General features: G+C 45.3%; 1 protein-coding gene across 1 annotated transcript in view; it reads left to right on the plus strand.

Annotated features, from left to right (window-relative positions):
- Window positions 1-14726: 14726 nt before the first annotated feature.
- The window catches only part of TTC12 (tetratricopeptide repeat domain 12), a 79852-nt gene continuing 73763 nt past the window's right edge, over window positions 14727-20815 (plus strand). Inside the window, exons 1-2 of the mRNA XM_060787678.2 lie at window positions 14727-14815; window positions 19946-20035. Coding sequence (XP_060643661.2) covers window positions 19975-20035 — 61 coding nt within the window. The 5' untranslated portion in view covers window positions 14727-14815; window positions 19946-19974. The remainder of the gene's footprint in view (window positions 14816-19945; window positions 20036-20815) is intronic.

The following is a 20815-nucleotide window of genomic DNA, read 5'->3' on the forward strand; positions in this document are numbered from 1 at the left end:
GGATGTAGGCGAACTACAACTCCAAAACTCAAGGTCAATGCCCATCAAACCCTTCCAATATTTTCTGTTGGGCATGGGAGTTCTGTGAGCCAAATTTGGTTCAATTCCGTCATTGGTGGAGTTCAGAATGCTCTTTGATTATAGGTGAACTATAAATCCCACCAACTACAACTCCCAAATGACAAAATCAGTCCCCCCACCCCACTCCACCAGTATTCAAATGTGGGCTTATCGGGTATTTGTGCCAAATTTGATCCATTGAATTAAAATACATCTTACATATCAGTTATTTACATGATGATTCCTAACAGTAACAAAATTACAGTTATGAAGTAGCAACGAAAATAATTTCATGGTTGGGGGTCAGCACAACATTTAGAACTGTGTTAAGGGGTCACAGCATCAAAAAGGTTGAGAACCACTGCCATACACCTTGTTCAAGTGGGTTGCAGTCAAACTCTCTGAAACCTGTCCCAGCGTTCTTCAAGAAGCAAGTCAACAGAAGAAATTGGGAAAGGCAGTCCTCTCTCTCGTTCTCTCTCTCAGTCATATACACAAATTCCCCCGTTACACAAAGCTGAATGGAGGGAGGGACTGTGAGTTAGGCAGTCAGAGAGAAGAGAGAGCTGGCCTCAAGGCTAGTAGGGCTTTGTAGTGTTTCCCTCAACTTCCATCCAGAATCCCTCTCAGCCAGTCTCCACTCAAGCACAGGCTTACTCAGTTGGCCACTCTTTAACCACTTCATGTTTCCATCCAGTGAGTTGTATTGTTAAGTGGAAAACAAGCTATGTGGTCCCGTGGTAACTCTGGAGGCTCCCTGCAGCTTACAAAATATATGAGAATTGCTGACCTTTAGAAATTATCAAGCAAGCAAGAGCAGACATGATCTGCCACAGGGCAAAATATGGAGAAGAAGATGCAGCAGAATGAAGGGAGAGCATTGCAAGAACCCTAGTAACTCTGCACTAAGGTTTCCCACACACAGGGTGTTGCACTTTGGCCCTGAAGCCTCTTTTCGCCACAAACCATACACTGTGCAGATAATCCAATGTAAGAGTTTATTAAAAGCAGAGTATAATAAAAGCTGGATATATGAAAAGCAAGCAAATATAAAGAAGAATCAAAGTTCAAAAGGTTATGTCCATAAAAATCAAAAGTCCAAAACTCCTTTCTGAGAATGTCTCCAAAACAATTCCACTGAGAAATGCAAAGACAAGGTGTAAAAATCCTAAACAGGAAAAACTATGCCTCACAAGACCAGGATGCAGTGGCAGCTTGAAAACGTGGTTACATGACTCTCATGGCCCATGACACCGAGAGCTCTGTACCTGAATGCAGAGTTGCTCTCACAAGGATTGTATCAACATGAACCACTTTTAAAAAGGCAAAATCCCTCCCATGAGATCATTTCTTTTGCACCTGCTTTCCCTCTCCTTATCTCTGAGCCGTTTGGAGAAGCAAGTCCTTAAATGCAGGTGCTGTTGTCTCAACTCCAATATCTGTGACCTTGACAAACATTCATCTCCCACATTTTCCTCAGTCTACCCTCTGGCAGGTTCCCATAGGACAGTGTTTCTCAACCTGGGGGTCGGGACCCCTGTAGGGGTTATGAGGGGGTGTCAGAGGGGTCGCCAAAGACCATCAGAATTTTCTGTTGGTCATCGGGGTTGTGTGTGGAAAGTTTGGTCCAATTCTATCGGTGGGGTTCAGAATGCTATTTCATTGTGGGTGAACTATAAATCCCAACAACTACAACTCCCAAATGGCATGGTCTATTTTCTCCAAACTCTACCAGTGTTCACATTTGGGCATATTGAGTACTTGTGCCAAGTTTGATCCAGATCCATCATTGCTTAAGTCCACAGTGTTCTCTGGATGTAGTTGAACTACAACTCCAAAAACTCATGGTCAATATCCACCACACCTTCCCAGTGTTTTCTCTTGGTCATGGGAATTCTGTGTGCCAAGTTTGATTCAATTACATCATTGGTGGAGTTCAGAAGGCTCTTTGATTTTAGGTGAACTATAAATCCCAGCAACTCCAGCATTACCAAATGACAAAATCAATCACCCCCAACCCCACCAGTATTCAAATTTGGGCGTATCGTGTATTTGTGCCAAATTTGGTCCAGTGACTGAAAATACATCCTGCATATCAGATAAAACACAGACATGTGCCTTTCACCTTAAGAACAGACAAACATCCCGAGCTCTGAGGATTACCTGGGAAGGAATCCCATTGGAGCATTGCAGCGCACCCAAATCCCTGGGAGTCACTCTGAACCGTTCTCTGACCTACAAGAAGCACTGCCTAAACATCAAGCAAAAAGTGGGTGCTAGAAACAATATCATACGAAAGCTGACTGGCACAGCCTGGGGATCACAACCAGACACAGTGAAGACATCTGCCCTTGCGCTATGCTACTCTGCTGCCGAGTATGTATGCCCAGTGTGGAACACATCTCACTACACTAAAACAGTGGATGTGGCTCTTAATGAGACATGCCGCATTATCACGGGGTGTCTGTGCCCTACACCACTGGAGAAATTACATTGCTTAGCCGGTATTGCACCACCTGACATCCGCCGGGAAGTAGCAGCCAATAGTGAAAGGACCAAGGCAGAGACATCTCCAGCTCATCCCTTGTTTGGGTATCAGCCAGCACATCAACGACTTAAATCAAGAAATAGTTTTCTTAGATCTACAGAGACACTCGCTGGAACACCTCAGCAAGCGAGAGTCCAAAAGTGGCAGGCTCAAACCCAGCATCTCAATCCGTGGGTGATACCAGATGAGAGACTACCTCCTGGGCACACAGAAGACTGAGTGACTTGGAAGGCGCTGAACAGACTGCGGTCTGGCAGCACGAGATGCAGAGCCAATCTTAAGAAATGGGCTACAAAGTGGAATCCACGACATGCGAGTGTGGAGAGGAGCAAACCACTGACCACCTGCTGCAATGCACCCTGAGCCCTGCCACATGCACAAGGGAGGACCTTCTTGCGGCAACACCAGAGGCACTCCAAGTGGCCAGATACTGGTCAAAGGACATTTAACCAGCTACCAAGTTTGCAAAATTTGTGGGTTTTTGTTTTGGTTTGTTTTTTTAAAAATCTGTTTGCTTGTTTTGTTCTGTTAGAAATGAAATACAATGTTCTGGTTGCGGATGACACAATAAATAAATAAATAAATATCAGATATTTACATTATGATTCATAACAGTAGCAAAGTTACTATTATGAAGTAGCAATGAAAATAACATTATGGTTGGGGGTCACCACAACATGAGGACCTGTACTAAGGGGTCGCAGCATTAGGACGGTTGAGAACCACTGCCATAGGAACAGCCTTCACCATTCTCTTGGGAACTGCCCAGAGATTCCAAAACATTTCTCTCTGGGCCCTCTGAATCTCTTCCAGACTCCCCTTCTTCATCTTCTGAACACTCAGAATCTGATCAGGCTACAACAAGGAGGCCATTAGAAAGTGAACCACCCTTCGCTAAAAGGTGCCTGTTCTCCAAAAATTTGTTTGGGTGGCTCCAGTTACAATAATAAATTGAGGGAAGGACATTTCTTGAGGATACCATTGACCCATTATGCAGCCACACATGTTCACAGTTATTTAAATACTTCCGGTCTTTTGGTTTGGATGTTACTACATTGTGCAATGGATTTTAGTAGTTTTGACTCACTGGTTCCATCAAATGTGCCTGACGAAGGACCACCATTTAACTTCCAATTTCAGAATAAATGAATGTCACCAATGTACAAAGTAGAAGAAAAGATGTCCCAGTCCTTGTCTGAGCCAAAATAAAAATGCTTCACTGCATGTTTATGAGGGGTGTATTGTTCTGTCGCACGCTGGGCCTGTAAAGAATTTCCTTTAGAACAGGACGTGCAACCTTTGCCCAGTGAGAAGCCAGGGGGCCCAAGAGAAGTTCTCAGAGGTTTTCCACCACAAATGATCTTTAGATGGCTTCTGAAGTATAACAAAGTCCTTTATGAATGAACAATCAAACAGAAACTTTTCTTGTCTTCAATAAAGTTTAACCAAATGCTTCCAGGCTTTTATGCAACCAGTGGCTTCCTAAACTTGCCCACGAAGGACAGGCAACTGTCTTCAATAACTTCTTCTTTACTTTAAAGGAAAATCCCCATTTTAACTTCTCCCAGGTTGACTGTAATCTAATCCTTACTGATGTGGGCTCTGCTACCGGGTCGAACTGCTTCTCGAGCACCGAGTGGACCTACCAGTAAAGGCTTGGATATTCTCCAGCTGGAGATCTTTGGTCTTCCAAACTGTTACCCTCCGAAATTCTTCAAAGCTTTAGGGCTGTTTCCCTGGAAATCTTTAGAATCTCTGGAGGCTCTTAAGACTGTTCTCCCCCGGAAAGTCTTAAGGTTTGAAGCTTTTGTACAGGGGAAGCTTGCACACGTCCTGTACATTAGTTTTCCTTGCTGAGACTAACTAAAAAATGGCTTCCTTCCCTTCCCAATTGCTCTGAGCAAGGAGCGGAACCAAAACGTAATGATGATGGACAGGTGACTTGCCCTATGACTGCAACCAAAGGAAGCCACCTTTCTGCAGAACCCCTGAAACCTAGGACTGCAATCAAACATTTAATACAAAGCAAATAAAGTTGGAGCTCCTGGTACAGCCGTATCACCACAGTGTATGGATGGGGGAGATGGGCAGATTTTCTCCCATAGGTAAAAATGCATTTTAAAAGCAAACAAACCACTATTACCAAATGTTTTGAATACCAGTTCCAAACGTGACTACACATCACTGCATCTTCCCACTGGTGTATATTAAAAGCATCAATATTGTGGAGTTATTGGCTTGGCTTGCCTAGTAACAGCTGTAAGGATGTTTTGTAGTCACTGAAGATGACAGAAGCGGAAACAATAGAAGAATGGGAAAGAAAAATTATGATTATGCTATTGTGGTGAAGTTAACAGATTACATTAGAGTCGAAAGAAAACTATAATAGATTTAACGGAAAGCTGGGATTCTCCGTCAGTTCCTGGAGTACAAAAGCATATGCATGATCAAACAGTAGCCATGTAATTTATTTATTACCATTTAATAGCTATACATGTACTGACACAAGAATCCTTTTATAAATTTCACTGCCATTTGGATTAGGAAACATGAAAATATTATGGCCACAATGCAACGTAGACTCTGCTTATTTACACTGCAACCAGGGACCTAAGGATGATCTAGTCAGTGCTGGAAGCAGTCAACAATGGAGCAACTGATCCACCTATATTCCGACCTATGCGCATTTTGGGAAGGTTGGTTTGGAATATTTGTAATGAGATAGAGCAGCAATCCATGGGCAAAGGCAGGGGTCATGTTCAAAGAAAGCACAACACTTTATAAACATAGAATCATAGAATCAAAGAGTTGGAAGAGACCTCATGGGCCATCCAGTCCAACCCCATTCTGCCAAAAAGCAGGAATATTGCATTCAAATCACCCCTGACAGATGGCCATCCAGCCTCTGTTTCAAAGCTTCCAAAGAAGGAGCCTGCACCACACCCTGAGGAAGAGAGTTCCACTGCTGAACGGCTCTCACAGTCAGGAAGTTCTTCCTCATGTTCAGATGGAATTGAACATGAGTTTGTAGTTTGAAGCCATTGTTCTATTGTGTCCTAGTCTCCAGGGAAGCAGAAAACAAGCTTGCTCCCTCCTCCTCCCTGTGGCTTCCTCTCACATATTTATACATGGCTATCATATCTCCTCTCAGCCTTCTCTTCTTCAGGCTAAACATGCCCAGCTCCTTAAGCCGCTCCTCATAAAGCTTGTTTTCCAGACCCCTGATCATTTGAGTCGCCCTCTTCTGGACACATTCCAGCTTAGAGTCAATATCTCTCTTGAACTGTGGTGCCCAGAATTGGACACAATATTCCAGGTGTGGTCTAACCAAAGCAGAATAGAGGGGGAGCATTACTTCCCTAGATCTAGACACTAGGCTCCTCTTGATGCAGGCCAAAATCCCATTGGCTTTTTTTGCTGCCACATCACATTGTTGGCTCATGTTTAACTTCCTGTCCATGAGGACTCTAAGATCTTTTTCACACGTCCTGCTCTCGAGCCAGGCATCATTGTCCCATTCTATATCTTTGCATTTCATTTTTCCTGCCTAAGCCAGTCAACCAAACAGAAGATGAACAGCAACAGTAAAAGATATATTTTGAACCATTAATTCCTCAATTCACACCTCAAACTTTCCATTGTATTTCTTTATTTATTTGTTTATTTTTTTCTGGTATTTCTATCCCGTCTCTTCTCTACCCCAAAACGGGGACTCAGGACTTACATAGGCAGCAATTCGATGCCGTTACACGAACAATTAATACAATAACGATTAAACAAACCATCAAACCATTAAAATACATAAAATACATAAGCCATTAATTAAACAATATAAAAACACTTGTTACCAAATAGAATCGTGTCCTCATGTAAATCGCCTTTCCAATCCATTTCCACTAAAGTGCTAATTTATGTCTGCTGACCAAAAGCCTTGTCCCATAGCCACAATTTTACTTTCTTCCTGAAAGCCAGGAGAGATGGGATTGATTGTGTCTCGCTCGGAAGCACGTTCCACAGGTGGGGGGGCCACCACTGAGAAGGCCCTGTCTCTCGTCCCCACCAGCCACATTTGTGATGTTGGTGGGAGCAAGAGCAGGGCCTCCCCGGATGATCTTAGATTATGAAGTGGGATGTAGAGGCAGATGCGTTCAGACAAGTAAGCTGGGCCAGAACCGTATAGAGCTTCCAGTGCTAATTAAGCTTTTCGCATCTCAAAATTTGCAGCTACCCTTCAGTATGAGAGACTGTGCCTCTTTGCAGGATCCAGGGACATACCTTGGCCAGGGCTGCCATCCAGTGGACAGCTATGACTTAACATTTGGCTCCACAGCAAGCTTCAAATCTCTCTCTCACTATGGCATCCATAGTGGAGCTGGAAAGGTAATATGACAAGGTGATGGCATTTAGACATATGTTGGAACACTCAATTTCTATCTGCTTACATGGAAATGAGAACGTTGGAGGTGATTATTTTGTAGACATGGAAGTCCAATCATTTGCCTGGAAGGTGCAAGAATTCAGAGTATAGATCAGGAAATGGGGAAACTTGGGCCCTCCAGGTGTTTTGGACTTCAACTCCCACAATTCCTTCAGTATGTGGATGACATACTCATAGCAGAGGTATGGGCCAACTTGGGCCCTCCGGGTGTTTTGGACTTCCACAATTCCTTGAGTATGTGGATGACATACTCATAGCAGAGATATGGGTCAACTTGGGCCCTCCAGGTGTTTTGGACTTCAACTCCCACAATTCCTTGAGTATGTGGATGACATACTCATAGCAGAGATATGGGCCAACTTGGGTCCTCCAGGTGTTTTGGACTTCAACTCCCACAATTCCTTCAGCATGTGGATGACATACTCATAGCAGAGATACGGGCCAACTTGGGTCCTCCAGGTGTTTTGGACTACAACTCCCACAATTCCTAAAAACCTCAGGACTTTCCTTTCCCCGCTCAGCCGCTTAAGCTCAGGATGGGGCTTGAAGCTGTTAGGAATTGTGGGAGTTGAAGTCCAAAACACCTGGAGGACCCAAATTGGCCCATGCCTGTTATAGATGGATAACCGAATACATCTGGAAACGGTTGACCCTTTGCTCTGGGAATTCCACTGTTGACCCAGAAGACCTTCCCTTTTGAAAGGGAGATGGCTGTGACTACTGCTGTGTGTCCGCAACGCTCATCAATTCCTACTAGAAATATATCATCGCTAGGAGGAACATAGTGGACTCTGCAATCACAACTAATGACTCATTTGGCATTCTGGCATTGAAGGTGTCTGTTTAATAGCACAAGAACATGTAAGGTGGGAGAGGAATGATTACAACTGGGATTTAACTCCGGAAGAACAGTTAAAATGGATGTTTGGGAGGACAGGCACGCGTCAGGCTAATGGGTGAGAGCTTAGAAAAATCACTTTGGCACATGGGTCTCAGTTCCCCCCTCCTCCTAATTAATAATGTTGTGCAGACTTAGATAAAGGATTCAGAACCTGATCAAAGCATGAAGAAGCAGCGTGTGAAGAATTAATGTTTCTGGGGCATCTGGGAAGAGATGAAGGTACGCTCAGGTGGGAGGATGGATGGCAAGGGGGGAAATGGGAAATCAGACCTAGAATTCCAGCTGTGGCTCCATGCAAACCACTGCAGAGTGGTGTAAGGATTAGATGACAGCTTAGAACAGTATTTCTCAACCTTCCTGATGCTGCGACCCCTTAACACAGTTCTTCATGCTGTGGTGACCCCCAACCATTACATTATTTTCGTTGCTACTTCACAACTGTAATTTTGCTACTGTTATGAATCATCATGTAAATATCTGATGTGCAGGATGGATTTGATACAAATATGTGATATGTCCAAATTTGAATACCGGTGGGGTGAGTGGGGAGGATAATTGATTTTGTCATTTGGGAGTTGTAGTTCCTGGGATTTATAGTTAACCTACAATCAAAGAGCATTCAGACCTCCACCAATGAGGGAATTGAATCAAACTTTGGCGCACAGAACTGCCATAACCAACAGAAAATACTGGAAGGGTTTGGTGGGCACTGACCTTGAGTTTTGGAGTTGCAGTTCACCTACATCCAGAGAGCACTGTGGACTCAGACAATGATGGATCTGGACCAAACTTGGTACGAATACTCAATGTGGCCAAATATAAGCACGGATGGACTTGGGGGGGGGGGGGGGGGGATATACCTTGACATTTGGGAGTTGTAGTTGCTGGGATTTATAATTTACCTACAATCAAAGAGCATTCTGAACCCTACAAATGATAGAATTGGGCCAAACTTCTCACATGGAACCTTCATGACCAACAGAAAATACTGTGTCTTCTGATGGTCTTTGGTGACCCCCCTGACATCTCCTTGTAACCCCCCTCCCCCGTGGTCCCAACCCCAGGTTGAGAAATGCTGGCTTAGAAGGTTGCATTGTGGAAGTAATTTGTTGTTCCTTGTTGCTATTTTTAATTCCATTTGAACTAGATGACCCTTGGGGTCCCTTCTAATTTCTATGAGTCTGTTTCTTTAGGCAGGCATGGGTGAAATTCAGCCCTCCCTCCAGGTGTTTTGGACGGCAACTCCCAAAATTCCTAACAGCCTTAGGCTCCTTCTTTTTCCTCCTCGGCCAATAAAGCAGAAAGGAAAGCAAGGGCATGAGGCTGTTAGGAATTTTGGGAGTTGAAGTCCAAGACACCTGGAGGACGGGCCTAAATTGGCCCAAGCCTGTTTTAGAGATTAGCAGAAATGTCAGATAGACAATGCTAAAAGTTTTTCAAAGGACCAAAAAGGAAAGGTGTGGACAAAGAAATCCCAATGTGAAGATAGAGAAGAGTGGTCTTTAGATGAGCAGACACTTCCATCTAGTGGCCTGTCTCCAAATTACATTTTACTCCTTCTCTTGTTAGAAATATTTCATCGTTTTTTTTGCAAGGGAATGTAGAGCAATTGATGCCCGAGGCAGCTCAGAAAACTGTGACCTTCTCCCAAAGTAAAGGTGCAAAGATAGTGCCCTAAACCAGTCATGTTATATTGACAGAAAACCCTCACATAAGGAACAAATACTACCATAATAAATCAAATATCTAACAGTTTGGCATCTTTGGATAATGTGAAGAATCTGCTTCTTGAAGTGGTTGCCTCAATCTGATGACCAGCAAATATAAGAGTTCTGTTATGTGATTTCAACTCTGCTAAAAATTCAGGTTCAGGGCCTGCAGCTCCAAGCTTACAAAGGACTTCATAAGACACAGAGGGGCTGAAGGCCATCACCACCCCCAGCTCCTGACTGTGAGAGCCATTCAGCAGTGGAACTCTCTGCCCCGGAGTGTGGTGGAGGCTCCTTCTTTGGAAGCAGGCATGTAGCCGGGGGGGGGGGGGGGGGGGGGGGGCTCGGGGGGCTTCAGCCCCCCCCCGAAATTTTCATAGTGGTTCGCGAAAAGGCCTGACTGGTGCATTATTTAAACTGTTATGTCTATTCATATCATGATCTGATCACCATACTCAATATATCCCATATGCATGGGGGTATTGGGGTAATGATACAAAAGGTTTGCTAGGCTAGACCCTCTTTCACTCAGACTCAGCCCCCCCCCCGAAACTCAGCACCCCCCGAAACCCCCCCTGAAAAAAAATCAGCCCCCCCCCCCCCCCCCGAAACGAAATCCTGGCTACGGGCCTGTTTGGAAGCTTTTAAGCAGAGGCTGGATGGCCATCTGTCAGGGGTGATTTGAATGCAATATTCCTGCTTCTTGGCAGGGGGTTGGACTGGATGGCCCATGAGGTCTCTTCCAACTCTTTGATTCTATGATTCTATGATTCTATGATTCCTTCAAGGTCAATCCAGTCACTTCAAGGATGCCATCCATCCTTGGCCAGCCCCTCTTCCTTTTTCTTGAGTATATGTTTGTTGTTGTTCATTCGTTCAGTCGTTTCTGACTCTTCGTGACTTCATGGACCAGCCCACACCAGAGCTCCCTGTCGGCCGTGGCCACCCCCAGCTTCTTCAAGGTCAATCCAGTCACTTCAAGGATACCATCCATCCATCTTGCCCTTGGTCGTCCCCTCTTCCTTTTTCCTTCCACTTTCCCCAGCATCTTTGTCTTCTTCAAGCTTTCCCCTCCCCCCCCCCCCCCCCCCCCCCACAATGTGGCCAAAGCACCCCATCTTGGCCTCTACTATTCTTCCCTCCAATGAGCAGTTGGGCTTTATTTCTTGAAGTATGGACTGGCTGGATCCCCCTACTGTCAAAGGCACCCTCAGCACCCCCTCCAACACCACAGCTCAAAAGCATCTATCTTCCTTAGTTCAGCCTTCCCTATGGTCCAGCTCTCACATCCGTAGGTGACCATGGGGAACACCACTGCTTCAACCATGCGGATCCCTGTTGCCAGTGTGATGTCTCCACTCTTCACCATTTTATCAAGATTGGTCATTGGTCTCCTCCCAAGAAGCAAGCATCTCCCAATTTCCTGGCTGCAGTCTGCCACTTCCCCATGCTTTTCCCCTCCATTTCCCAGTTGTCAATCATTCTTGTTGCCATAATCGTGGTTTTTTCTGAAGAACTGCAACCCAGGCTTTGCACCTTCCTCTTTCACCTTGGTCATAAGGCTCCTCAGCTCCTCCTTGCCTTCAGCCACCAAAGTGATGTCATCTGCATATCTAAGGTTGCTAATGTTTCTTCCAGCCATTTTAACCCCAGTTTTGAACTCCCCAAGCCCCGCACATTGCATGATGTGTTCTGCATACAAGTTGAATAGGTTGGGTGAGAGTATACAACCCTGCCAGACGCCTTTCCCAATCTTGAACCAGTCTGTTGTTCCATGGTGGGTTCTGACTGTTGCTACTTGGTCCTTATACAGATCCCTCAGGAGAGAGACAAGGTGACTTGGTATGCCCATACCACCAAGAACCCGCCACAATTCACCACGATCCTCACAGTCAAAGGCTCCAGAAGAGTCAATAAAACAGAAATAGATGTTTCTCCGAAACTCCCTGCCCCTCTTCACCATCCAACGGCTATTGGCAATCTGGTCTCTCGTTCCTCTTCCTTTTCTGAACCCAGCTTGTCCATCTGGCAACTTTCTCTCTGTGTATTGCTGGAATCTTCCTTGCAGGATTTGGAGCATTCCCTTCCTGGCATGAGAAATAAAGGCCACTGTACTGAAGTTTGAGCAGTCTTTAGCATTTTCCTTTTTTGGTATGGGGATAGAAATGGATTTTTTTCCAGTCTGATGGCCATTTGAGTATATAAAATATATCATATTCATCCACTAACAATGCTAACAATGCGGCCATTTTAGAGCAAGCCTTGCCAATAAGGAGTTAAGGAAGAACTGTGTTCAATGTAACTGGTTCCTTTTGGGAGTCCAAACAAGCCCGGTTACAACGAAGCCATGGATATTTACAAACATCCTAAAGAGCGAGAGTGGAATTTGCTGTTTTGGTGCAAACAGGGCCATTGTTCTTTGTTAATTGTGTAACATTAGAAAATGTTGACCATTTCCGCTACCTTGGCAGCCAAAGTCAACATCGACACCGAAATACATCACCGCCTGAGCTCTGCGAGTGCAGCTTTTTCCCGAATGAAGCAGAGAGTGTTTGAGGACCGGGACATCTGTGGGGATACCAAGGTGCTTGTCTATAAAGCTATTGTCCTCCCAACCCTGCTCTATGCCTGCGAGACGTGGACTGTCTACAGACGTCACATGCAACTCCTGGAACGATTCCATCAGCGCTGCCTCCGGAAAATCCTGCAAATCTCTTGGGAAGACAAGTGGGCAAATGTCAGCGTGCTGGAAGAAGCAAAGACCACCAGCATTGAAGTGATAGTCCTCCGCCATCAACTCTGCTGGGTCAGCCACATTGTCGGGATGCCTGACCACCATCTCCCAAAGCAGTTGCTCTACTCTGAACTTAAGAATGGAAAATGGGATGTTGGTGGGCAGGAAAAGAGATTGAAAGATGACCTCAAAGCCAACCTTAAAAACTCTGGCATAGACACTGAGAACTGGGAAGCCCTGGCCCTTGAGCACTCCAGGTGGAGGTCAGCTGTGACCAGCAGTGCTGTAGAATTTGAAGAGGCACGGATGGAGGGAGAAAGAGAGAAACGTGCCAAGAGGAAGGCGCGTCAAGCCAACCCGACCGGGACCGCCTTCCACCTGGAAACCAATGCCTTCACTGTGGGAGAAGATGCGGGTCAAGCACAGGGCTCCACAGCCACATACGAATCCATAAGGAAACCCATCATGGAAGACCATCTTACTCGTCCAACGAGGGATCGCCTAAGTAAGTAAGGGAGTCCGGTTACAACGAAGCCACGGATATTTACAAACATCCTAAAGAGCGAGAGTGGAATTTGCTGTTTTGGTGTAAACAAGGCCCTTGTTCGTTGTCCCCCTTGTTTTGTTTCTGACTGGAGTTGTCTCGCCTTCCCTGACAAATGGTTTCCCTCAAAACACATCAAGAAATGCCCAAAAGTAACAGAAACGTATCAAGGGACAGATATATTTGTATTCTAGTAATACAAATAACTCTGCAAAAAAGCAATGGAATGAACCGAATGAATTTGGCGCAAATTGTGGCACAAATGTCAGACCTGCCTACAGCTTTTTAAATCTAAATGCTGTTTGGCCCCAAGATGAAAATATAAATGTATTTTATTGTCTTTATTAGTAGTACTGATTTATATTATGCTCTCTCTGGAAGACAACACAGGTCACGGTCTCTTTCTTTTAAGGTTATATGTTTACTTTCATGTTGAATGCTTTAGTTTTACTGCTTTCAAACTGAGGCCAGCTTGGAAATTTGAAAAAATAACGGTCACACGCATGCGCAGAGCGCTCCCCCCGCCAACGGACAACCAGCCCTTTCCCTCCTTCCTCTTTCTGGTCGGCTTCATTTGCATAACCACGCCCCCTCGTGGAAGGGGGAACGCAGACCTCTTTATCTCTAGCCAGTGTCATTTGCTTAGCCACGCCCCATCTCCGCTTGACAACTTGCCTTATTTACATAGCCACGCCCGCTTTCCGCCTTGTCTTATTTAGATAGCCACGCCTCCCCTGCAAGAGGTGAACGCACAATCCCTCCTTTTTCTAATCTGCCTCGTTTGCATAGCCACGCCCTCTGCTGCAAAAGTGGGTAATGCAGAACCCCCCTTTCTAACCGTTCTTATTTGCATAGCCACGCCCCCTCGTTTGCATGGCTCGCCCCTTCAAGAGACGATTGAAGTTTTTTCTTTCTAGTCTGAGTGATTTGCATAGCCACGCCCTCCTCGCGCAATAGGGACGACCGCAGGGTTCCGCCTCATTTGCATGGCCACTCCCCCCGCAAGATACGAATGTAGCCTTTTCTTTCTAGTCTGGCTGATCTGCATAGGCACGCCCCCTCATTTGACTGGCCACTCCCACCCCGCAAGAGACGAATGTAGTCTTTTCTTTCTAGTCTGGCTGATTTGCATAGCCACGCCCCCTCATTTGCATGGCCACTCCCACCCCGCAAGAGACGAATGTAGTCTTTTCTTTCTAGTCTGGCTGATTTGCATAGCCACGCCCCCTCCTTTGAATGGCCACTCCCACCCCGCAAGAGACGGATGTAGTCTTTTTTTCTAGTCTGATTTGCATAGCCACTTCCCCCTCATTTGAATGGCCACTCCCACCCCGCAAGAGACGAATGTAGTCTTTTCTTTCTAGTCTGGCTGATTTGCATAGCCACGCCCCCTCGCGCAAAAGGGAGGACCGCAGCGTTCCTCCTTTTTCCAACAGGCCTCATTTGCATAGCCACGCCCTACAAGGGGCGAACGCCGAATGCCTCCTCTTTCTAGTGTGCTTTATTTGCATAGCCACGCCCGCCGGCGCAAAAGAGTCGAAAGCAGAGTCCCTCCTCTTTCTTCCCTGCCTCATTTACATAGCCACGCCCTCTCGCGCAAAGGGAAAGACGCAGATTTCCTCCTCTCTAACCTGTCTCATTTGCATGGCCACGCCCCCTGGCGAAAGGGGCGAATGTAGTCTTTTTTCTACCCGGCCTCATTTGCATGACCACGCCCCCTGGCGCAAGGGGCGAATGCAGTCTTTTCTTTTATTTGCATGGCCACGCCCCTTGACTGGTGTACTCTAAGGCGGTTGCCATGGAGACCCTTGGACGCTGGAGGAAGAAAGGGAGAGGAGCGGCCTGGCTCGAGTTCTTTGGAGACTCCTCCTGCGCTCAGAAGTAGGCTCTCTTGCCTCGTCCCTCTCTTCTCTGCCCCTCTCACCCCTTCTGAAGGGAATTCTAGTTCTTTTCCAAGCAAACATTGGGTCCTCAGCTCTTTTGCACTTCAACTCCCAGAAGCCCCAGTCCGTTTGGCCAGTTGCTAGGAATTCTGGGAACTGGAGTCCAAAACGTTGGAAAACAACAGGTTGGGAAGAGGGGAGGAAAGATGCTTCGGGAACATTGATATTCTGAGACCCTCGTTGTGTATTCTATATTACCTGTAATATCACTAATAATATTGCAGTCTAGTGGTTTAGTACAATATGTTAATATATAATTCTAATATTGTGCTAGCCTTATACTATAATATATTGTATGCACATATACAATACTAGCCATCCCCTGCCACGCGTTGCTGTGGCCCTCATAGGGGTTCTGTGTGGGAGGTTTGGCCCAATTCTATCATTGGTGGTGTTCAGAATGTTCTGTGATTGTAGGTGAACTATAAATCCCAGCAACCACAACTCCCAAATGTCAAGGTCTATTTCCACCAAACTCCACCAGTGTTCACATTTGAGCACATTGAGTATGTGTGTCAAGTTGGAGCCAGATCCATCATTGCTTGAGTCCACAGTCATCTCTGGATGTAGGTGAACTACAATTCCAAAACCAATGGACACTGCTCACCAAACCCTTCCAGGTCATGGGAGAACTGTGTGCCAAGTTTAGTCCAATTCTATTGTTGGTGGAGTTCAGAATGCTCTTTGATTGTAGGTGAACTATAAATCCCAGCAACTTTGTTGTTCATTCAGGTGAACTATAAATCCCAGCAACTACAACTCCCAAATGTCAAGGTCTATTTTCCCCAAGCTCCACCAGTGTTCACATTTAGGCGTATTGAGTGCTTGTGCCAAGTTTGGTGCAGCTCCATCATTGTTTGGGTCCACAGTGATCTCTGAGTGTAGGTGAACTACAACTCCCAAACTCAAGGTCAATGCCCCTCAAACACTTCCAGTATTTTCTGTTGGTCAAGGGAGTTCTGTGTGCCAAGTTTGATTCAATTCCATCATTGATGGAGTTCAGAATGCTCTTTGATTATAGGTGAACTATAAATTCCAGCAACTACAACTCCCAAATGACAAAATCAACCCCACCCCCAACCCCACCAATATTCAAATTTGGATGTATCAGGTATTTGTGCCAAATTTGGCCCAGTGAATAAAAATACATCCTGCATATCAGATATTTACATTACAATTCATAACGGTAGCAAAATTGCAGTTCTGAAGTAACAACAAAAATGATGTTATGGTTGGGGGTCACCACAACATGAGGAACTGTATTAAGGGGTCGCGGCATTAGGAAGGTTGAGAAACACTGCCCTAGTCCGTTTGGCCAACGGCTAGGAATTCTGGGAACTGGAGTCCTAAACATTGGAAAACAACAGGTTGGGAAGAGTGGCTCTTTGCAAAAGGGGAGGAAAGATGCTTAGGGAACATTGATATTCTGAGACCCTCGTTGTGTATTCTATATTACCTGTAATATCACTAATAATATTGCAGTCTAGTGGTTTAGTACAATATATTCATATATAATTCTAATATTGTGCTAGCCTTATAATATATTGTATGCACATACACAATATATCATAATAATATACAATAATGTAATATGCATATACAATAATATAATATATTGGATATACATATACAATGTATTATAACAAAATACAATTTATTTGTCGTGTCAGGGCAACCAGTCGATGATATTACATTTCTAACAGAACAAAGCAAACAAACAGACAAAATACAAGGAAATCAAATGACTTGACAATGGAACTGGACAAAGCTTGAGAATAAGGAGATGCTAATGATATTGTTTTTATTGCTCTTGTGGTTTATTTATTTGTCGTGTCAGGGCAACCAGTCAATTGTATTACATTTCTAACAGAACAAAACAAACAAACAGACAAAACACAAAATTTGCGAGTTTGGTAGTTGGTTAAATGCCCTTTGACCAGTATCTGGCCCCTTGGAGTGCCTCTGGTGTTGCTGCAAGAAGGTCCTCCATTGTGCATGTGGCAGGGCTCAGGTTGCATTGCAGCAGGTGGTCAGTGGTTTGCTCTTCTCCACACTCGCATGTCAAGGATTCCACTTAGTAGCCCCATTTCTGAAGGTTGGCTCTGCATCTCGTGGTGCCAGAGCGCAGTCTGCTCAGTGCCTTCCAAGTCGCCCAATCTTCTGTGTGCCCGGGGGGAGTCTCTCATTTGGTATCAGCCATGGATTGAGGTTCTGGGTTTGAGCCTGCCTCTTTTGGACTCTCGCTTGCTGAGGTGTTCCAGCGAGTGTCTCTATAGATCTTAGAAAACTATTTCTTGATTTAAGTCGTTGACGTGCTGGCTGATATCCAAATAGAGGGTGGGCCAGAGATGTCACTGCCTTGGTCCTTTCACTATTGGCTGCTACTTCCCAGCAGATGTCAGGTGGTGCAATACCGGCTAGACAGTGTAATTTCTCCAATGGTGTGGGGTGCAGACACCCTGTGATAATGCGGCATGTCTCATTAAGAGCCACATGCACTGTTTTAGCGTGGTGAGATGTGTTCCACACTGGGCATGCGTACTCAGCAGCAGAGTAGCACAGCGCAAGGGCAGATGTCTTCACTGTGTCTGGTTGTGATCCCCAGGTTGTGCCAGTCAGCTTTCGTATGATGTTGTTTCTAGCGCCCACTTTTTGCTTGATGTTCAGGCAGTGCTTCTTGTAGGTCAGAGCACGGTCCAGAGTGACTCCCAGGTATTTGGGTGCGCTGCAATGCTCCAGTGGGATTCCTTCCCAGGTGATCTTCAGAGCTCGGGATGCTTGTCTGTTCTTGAGATGAAAGGCACATGTCTGTGTTTTAGATGGGTTGGGGATCAGCTGGTTTTCCCTGTAATAGGCAGTAAGAGCACCAGCATGCAAGCAAGCAAACAGTATACAATAAGAGAGGAAAGAGAGAAGGAAGGAATGTCAAAAGGGAAGGAAGGAAGGAGAAGGAAAAAGAGAGGGGGAAAGAGGCAAGGAAGGAAAGACGAAAAGGTGGAATGGAAGGATAGAAGAAGAAAGAGGGAGGGAGGAAAGGAGGAAGGAAAGACAAAAGGGAGGAAAGGAGGGAATGATGAAAGGGTAGAAAGGAAGGAAGGGAGGGAGGGAGGGAGGGAGGGAAGGAGGAATGGATGAGAAGGAAAAATGGACAAAAGGGTGGAAGGGAGGGAGAGAGAAAGAGCGGAGGGAGACAGGGAAGAGAGAAGGAAGGAAAGACAAAAGGGAAGGAAGGAAGGAAGGAGAAAGAAAAAGAGAGGGAGGAAAGAGGCGAGGAAGGAAAGACGAAAAGGTGGAAGTGAAGGATGGAAGGAGAAAGAGGGAGGGAGGAAAGACAAAAGGGAGGAAAGGAGGGAAGGATGAAAGGGTAGAAGGGAAGGAAGGAAGGAAGGAAGGAAGGGAGGGAAGGAGGAATGGATGAGAGGGAAAGATGGACAAAAGGGTGGAAGGGAGGGAGAGAGAAAGAGCGGAAGAAGAAAGGAAAGAGAAGGAAGGAAAGGCAAAAGGGAAGGAAGGAAGGAGAAGGAAGAAGAGAGGGAGAAAAGAGGCAAGGAAGGGAGGACGAAAAAGTGGAAGGGAAGGATGGAAGGAGAAAGAGGAGGGGAGGTAATGAGGCTGGAAAAATATAAGAAAAGACTTGGAAAAAATGGAAAATTTTAAATTTATCTCTTCTAGGAAGGACAGCATGCGTGAAAATGAAGATATTACCAAAGATGATCTTTCTTTTCCAAAATCTACCAATAATAAGAAACCAAAACCTATTGAAAGATTGTTCAGTTTGCATTTCTGATGAAATAAGTAAAAAAGGAAGATCTCTTCAGCCAAGCCATAAAACCAGAGAAAGAGTGTCTCATATTTAATGGGGTCAAGCAAAGGGCTGGAATATAAAGGCCAACCTGCTTGAAGATTCGGTCTAGCCTTACGTCCCATATTTTATGGTGGCAGCAGGTGAGATTGAAAAATAAAAGGTCCACCCTGCCACGTGAAAGAACAAAGGAATGAGACAGGGTGCGTCTCAGCCACAAGAGCGAAGTTTCTGGAGTAGAACAGCTACTTTCAAAGTATTCTTCATTTATTTATCATGTCAGGAGCGAACCAAAACAGTTGTATTGCATTAAAAACAAACAAACAAACAAACAAACAAACAAACAAAACACTAAGTTTGCAGGCTTAGTATTCTATTAAATGTCAATAGACCAGTAGCTGGCCACTTGGAGTGCCTCTGGTGTTGCCGCAAGAAGGTCCTCCATTGTGCATGTGGCAGGGCTTGTAAGTGGTCTCTGGTTTGCTCTTCTCCACACTCGCATGTCGTGGATTCCACTTTGTGGCCCCATTTCTTAAGGTTGACTCTGCACCTCGTGGTGCCAGAGTGCAGTCTGTTCAGCACTTTCCAAGTCGCCCAGTTTTCTGTGTGCCTAGGGGGGAGTATCTCATTTGGAATCAGCCATTGATTGAGGTTCTGGGTTTGAGCCTGCCACTTTTGGACTCTTGCTTGCTGAGGTGTTCCAGCGAGTGTCTCTGTAGATCTTAGAAAACTATTTCTTGATTTAAGTCGTTGACGTGCTGGCTGATACTCAAACAGAGGATGGGCCGGAGATGTCGCTGCCTTGGTCCTTTCACTATTAGTTGCTACTCGCCGGCGGATGTCAGGTGGTGCAATACCGGCTAATCAGTGTAATTTCTCCAGTGGTGTAGGGCGCAGACACCCTGTGATAATGCGACATGTCTCATTAAGAGCCACATCCACTGTTTTAGCATGGTGAGATGTGTTCCACACTGGGCATGCATACTCAGCAGCAGAGTAGCATAGCGCAAGGGCAGATGTCTTCACTGTATCTGGTTGTGATCCCCAGGTTGTGCCAGTCAGCTTTCGTATGATATTGTTTCTAGTGCCCACCTTTTGCTTGATATTGAAGACCGCACAATTAAACAGGAAATCACACTTTCAAACCAGGAACAGAATACTTTTTTTTTTTCAAATGTTGTCACATAGTGTAATGCTCAATCACCCACAAGGTGGCAAGCTTTAAACACTGGAGAATCACTCCCTTCTTGTTCTCTCTCCATACAGGTTTCTATCTTCTGCATTTGGGGGTCAAGATGGCTAATTCGGAAATGGAGCAGGATTTGCAGCGGTTCCTTCAGAACGTAGATGAAGTTAGTGAGTAAAGCCTAATTAAATTGAAACCGGGGAATATTTTTGACAGAGCCTCTTCTGCAGGACCACACTTTCAAAGAGTGACAATTAAGGTGCAATTCCTACAAGAAGCCAAGTCTTTTCCGGGGAAGAAAGACCCCACTCGCTTCCCCCTGTTGTGCCAGTCAACCCAGAGTCACACCAAATCTATTTCCGGTGCTTAAGATCAACTGGAAGTATAAGTATACTATCTAAGATAAAGAGAAGGGCTTCTCAGCTTTTGTTTGGATTGTAGCTTCCATAATCCTGTAGCATTCTGGATAGGAATGATAGGAGTTGCAAGTCAACAGCATCTAGTTCTTACCATCCTTTGGAAGGGCCTCTTGCCTGGCGTCCAACATTGAAAAGCAAGATATATGTTGACAAATAGAATGTAGTTTTGTTTATTTATTGTGTCAAAAGCGAATTGAGGATACAGTTGTCAAGTATTTAAGAAACACAAAAGTTAAAAACTTGGCATTTATACTAGATTTCCTTTGACCAGTAGCTGGCCACTGGGAGTGCCTCTAGTGTGGCTGTGAGAAGGTCCTCCATTGTGCATGTGGCAGGGCTCAGGCTACATTGTAGTAGGCGGTCTGTGGTTTGCTCTTCTCCACAATCGCATGTTGCGGACTCTACTTTGTGGCCCCATTTCTGAAGGTTGACTTTGTATCTCGTGGTGCCAGAGCGCAGTCTGTTCAGCGCCTTCCAAGTCGCCCAGTTTTCTGTGTGCCAGGGGGGTCTCTCATTTGGTATCAGCCATTG

The sequence above is a fragment of the Anolis sagrei genome, chromosome 7, assembly GCF_037176765.1.
Source record: "Anolis sagrei isolate rAnoSag1 chromosome 7, rAnoSag1.mat, whole genome shotgun sequence".
Lineage (NCBI taxonomy): Eukaryota > Metazoa > Chordata > Lepidosauria > Squamata > Dactyloidae > Anolis > Anolis sagrei.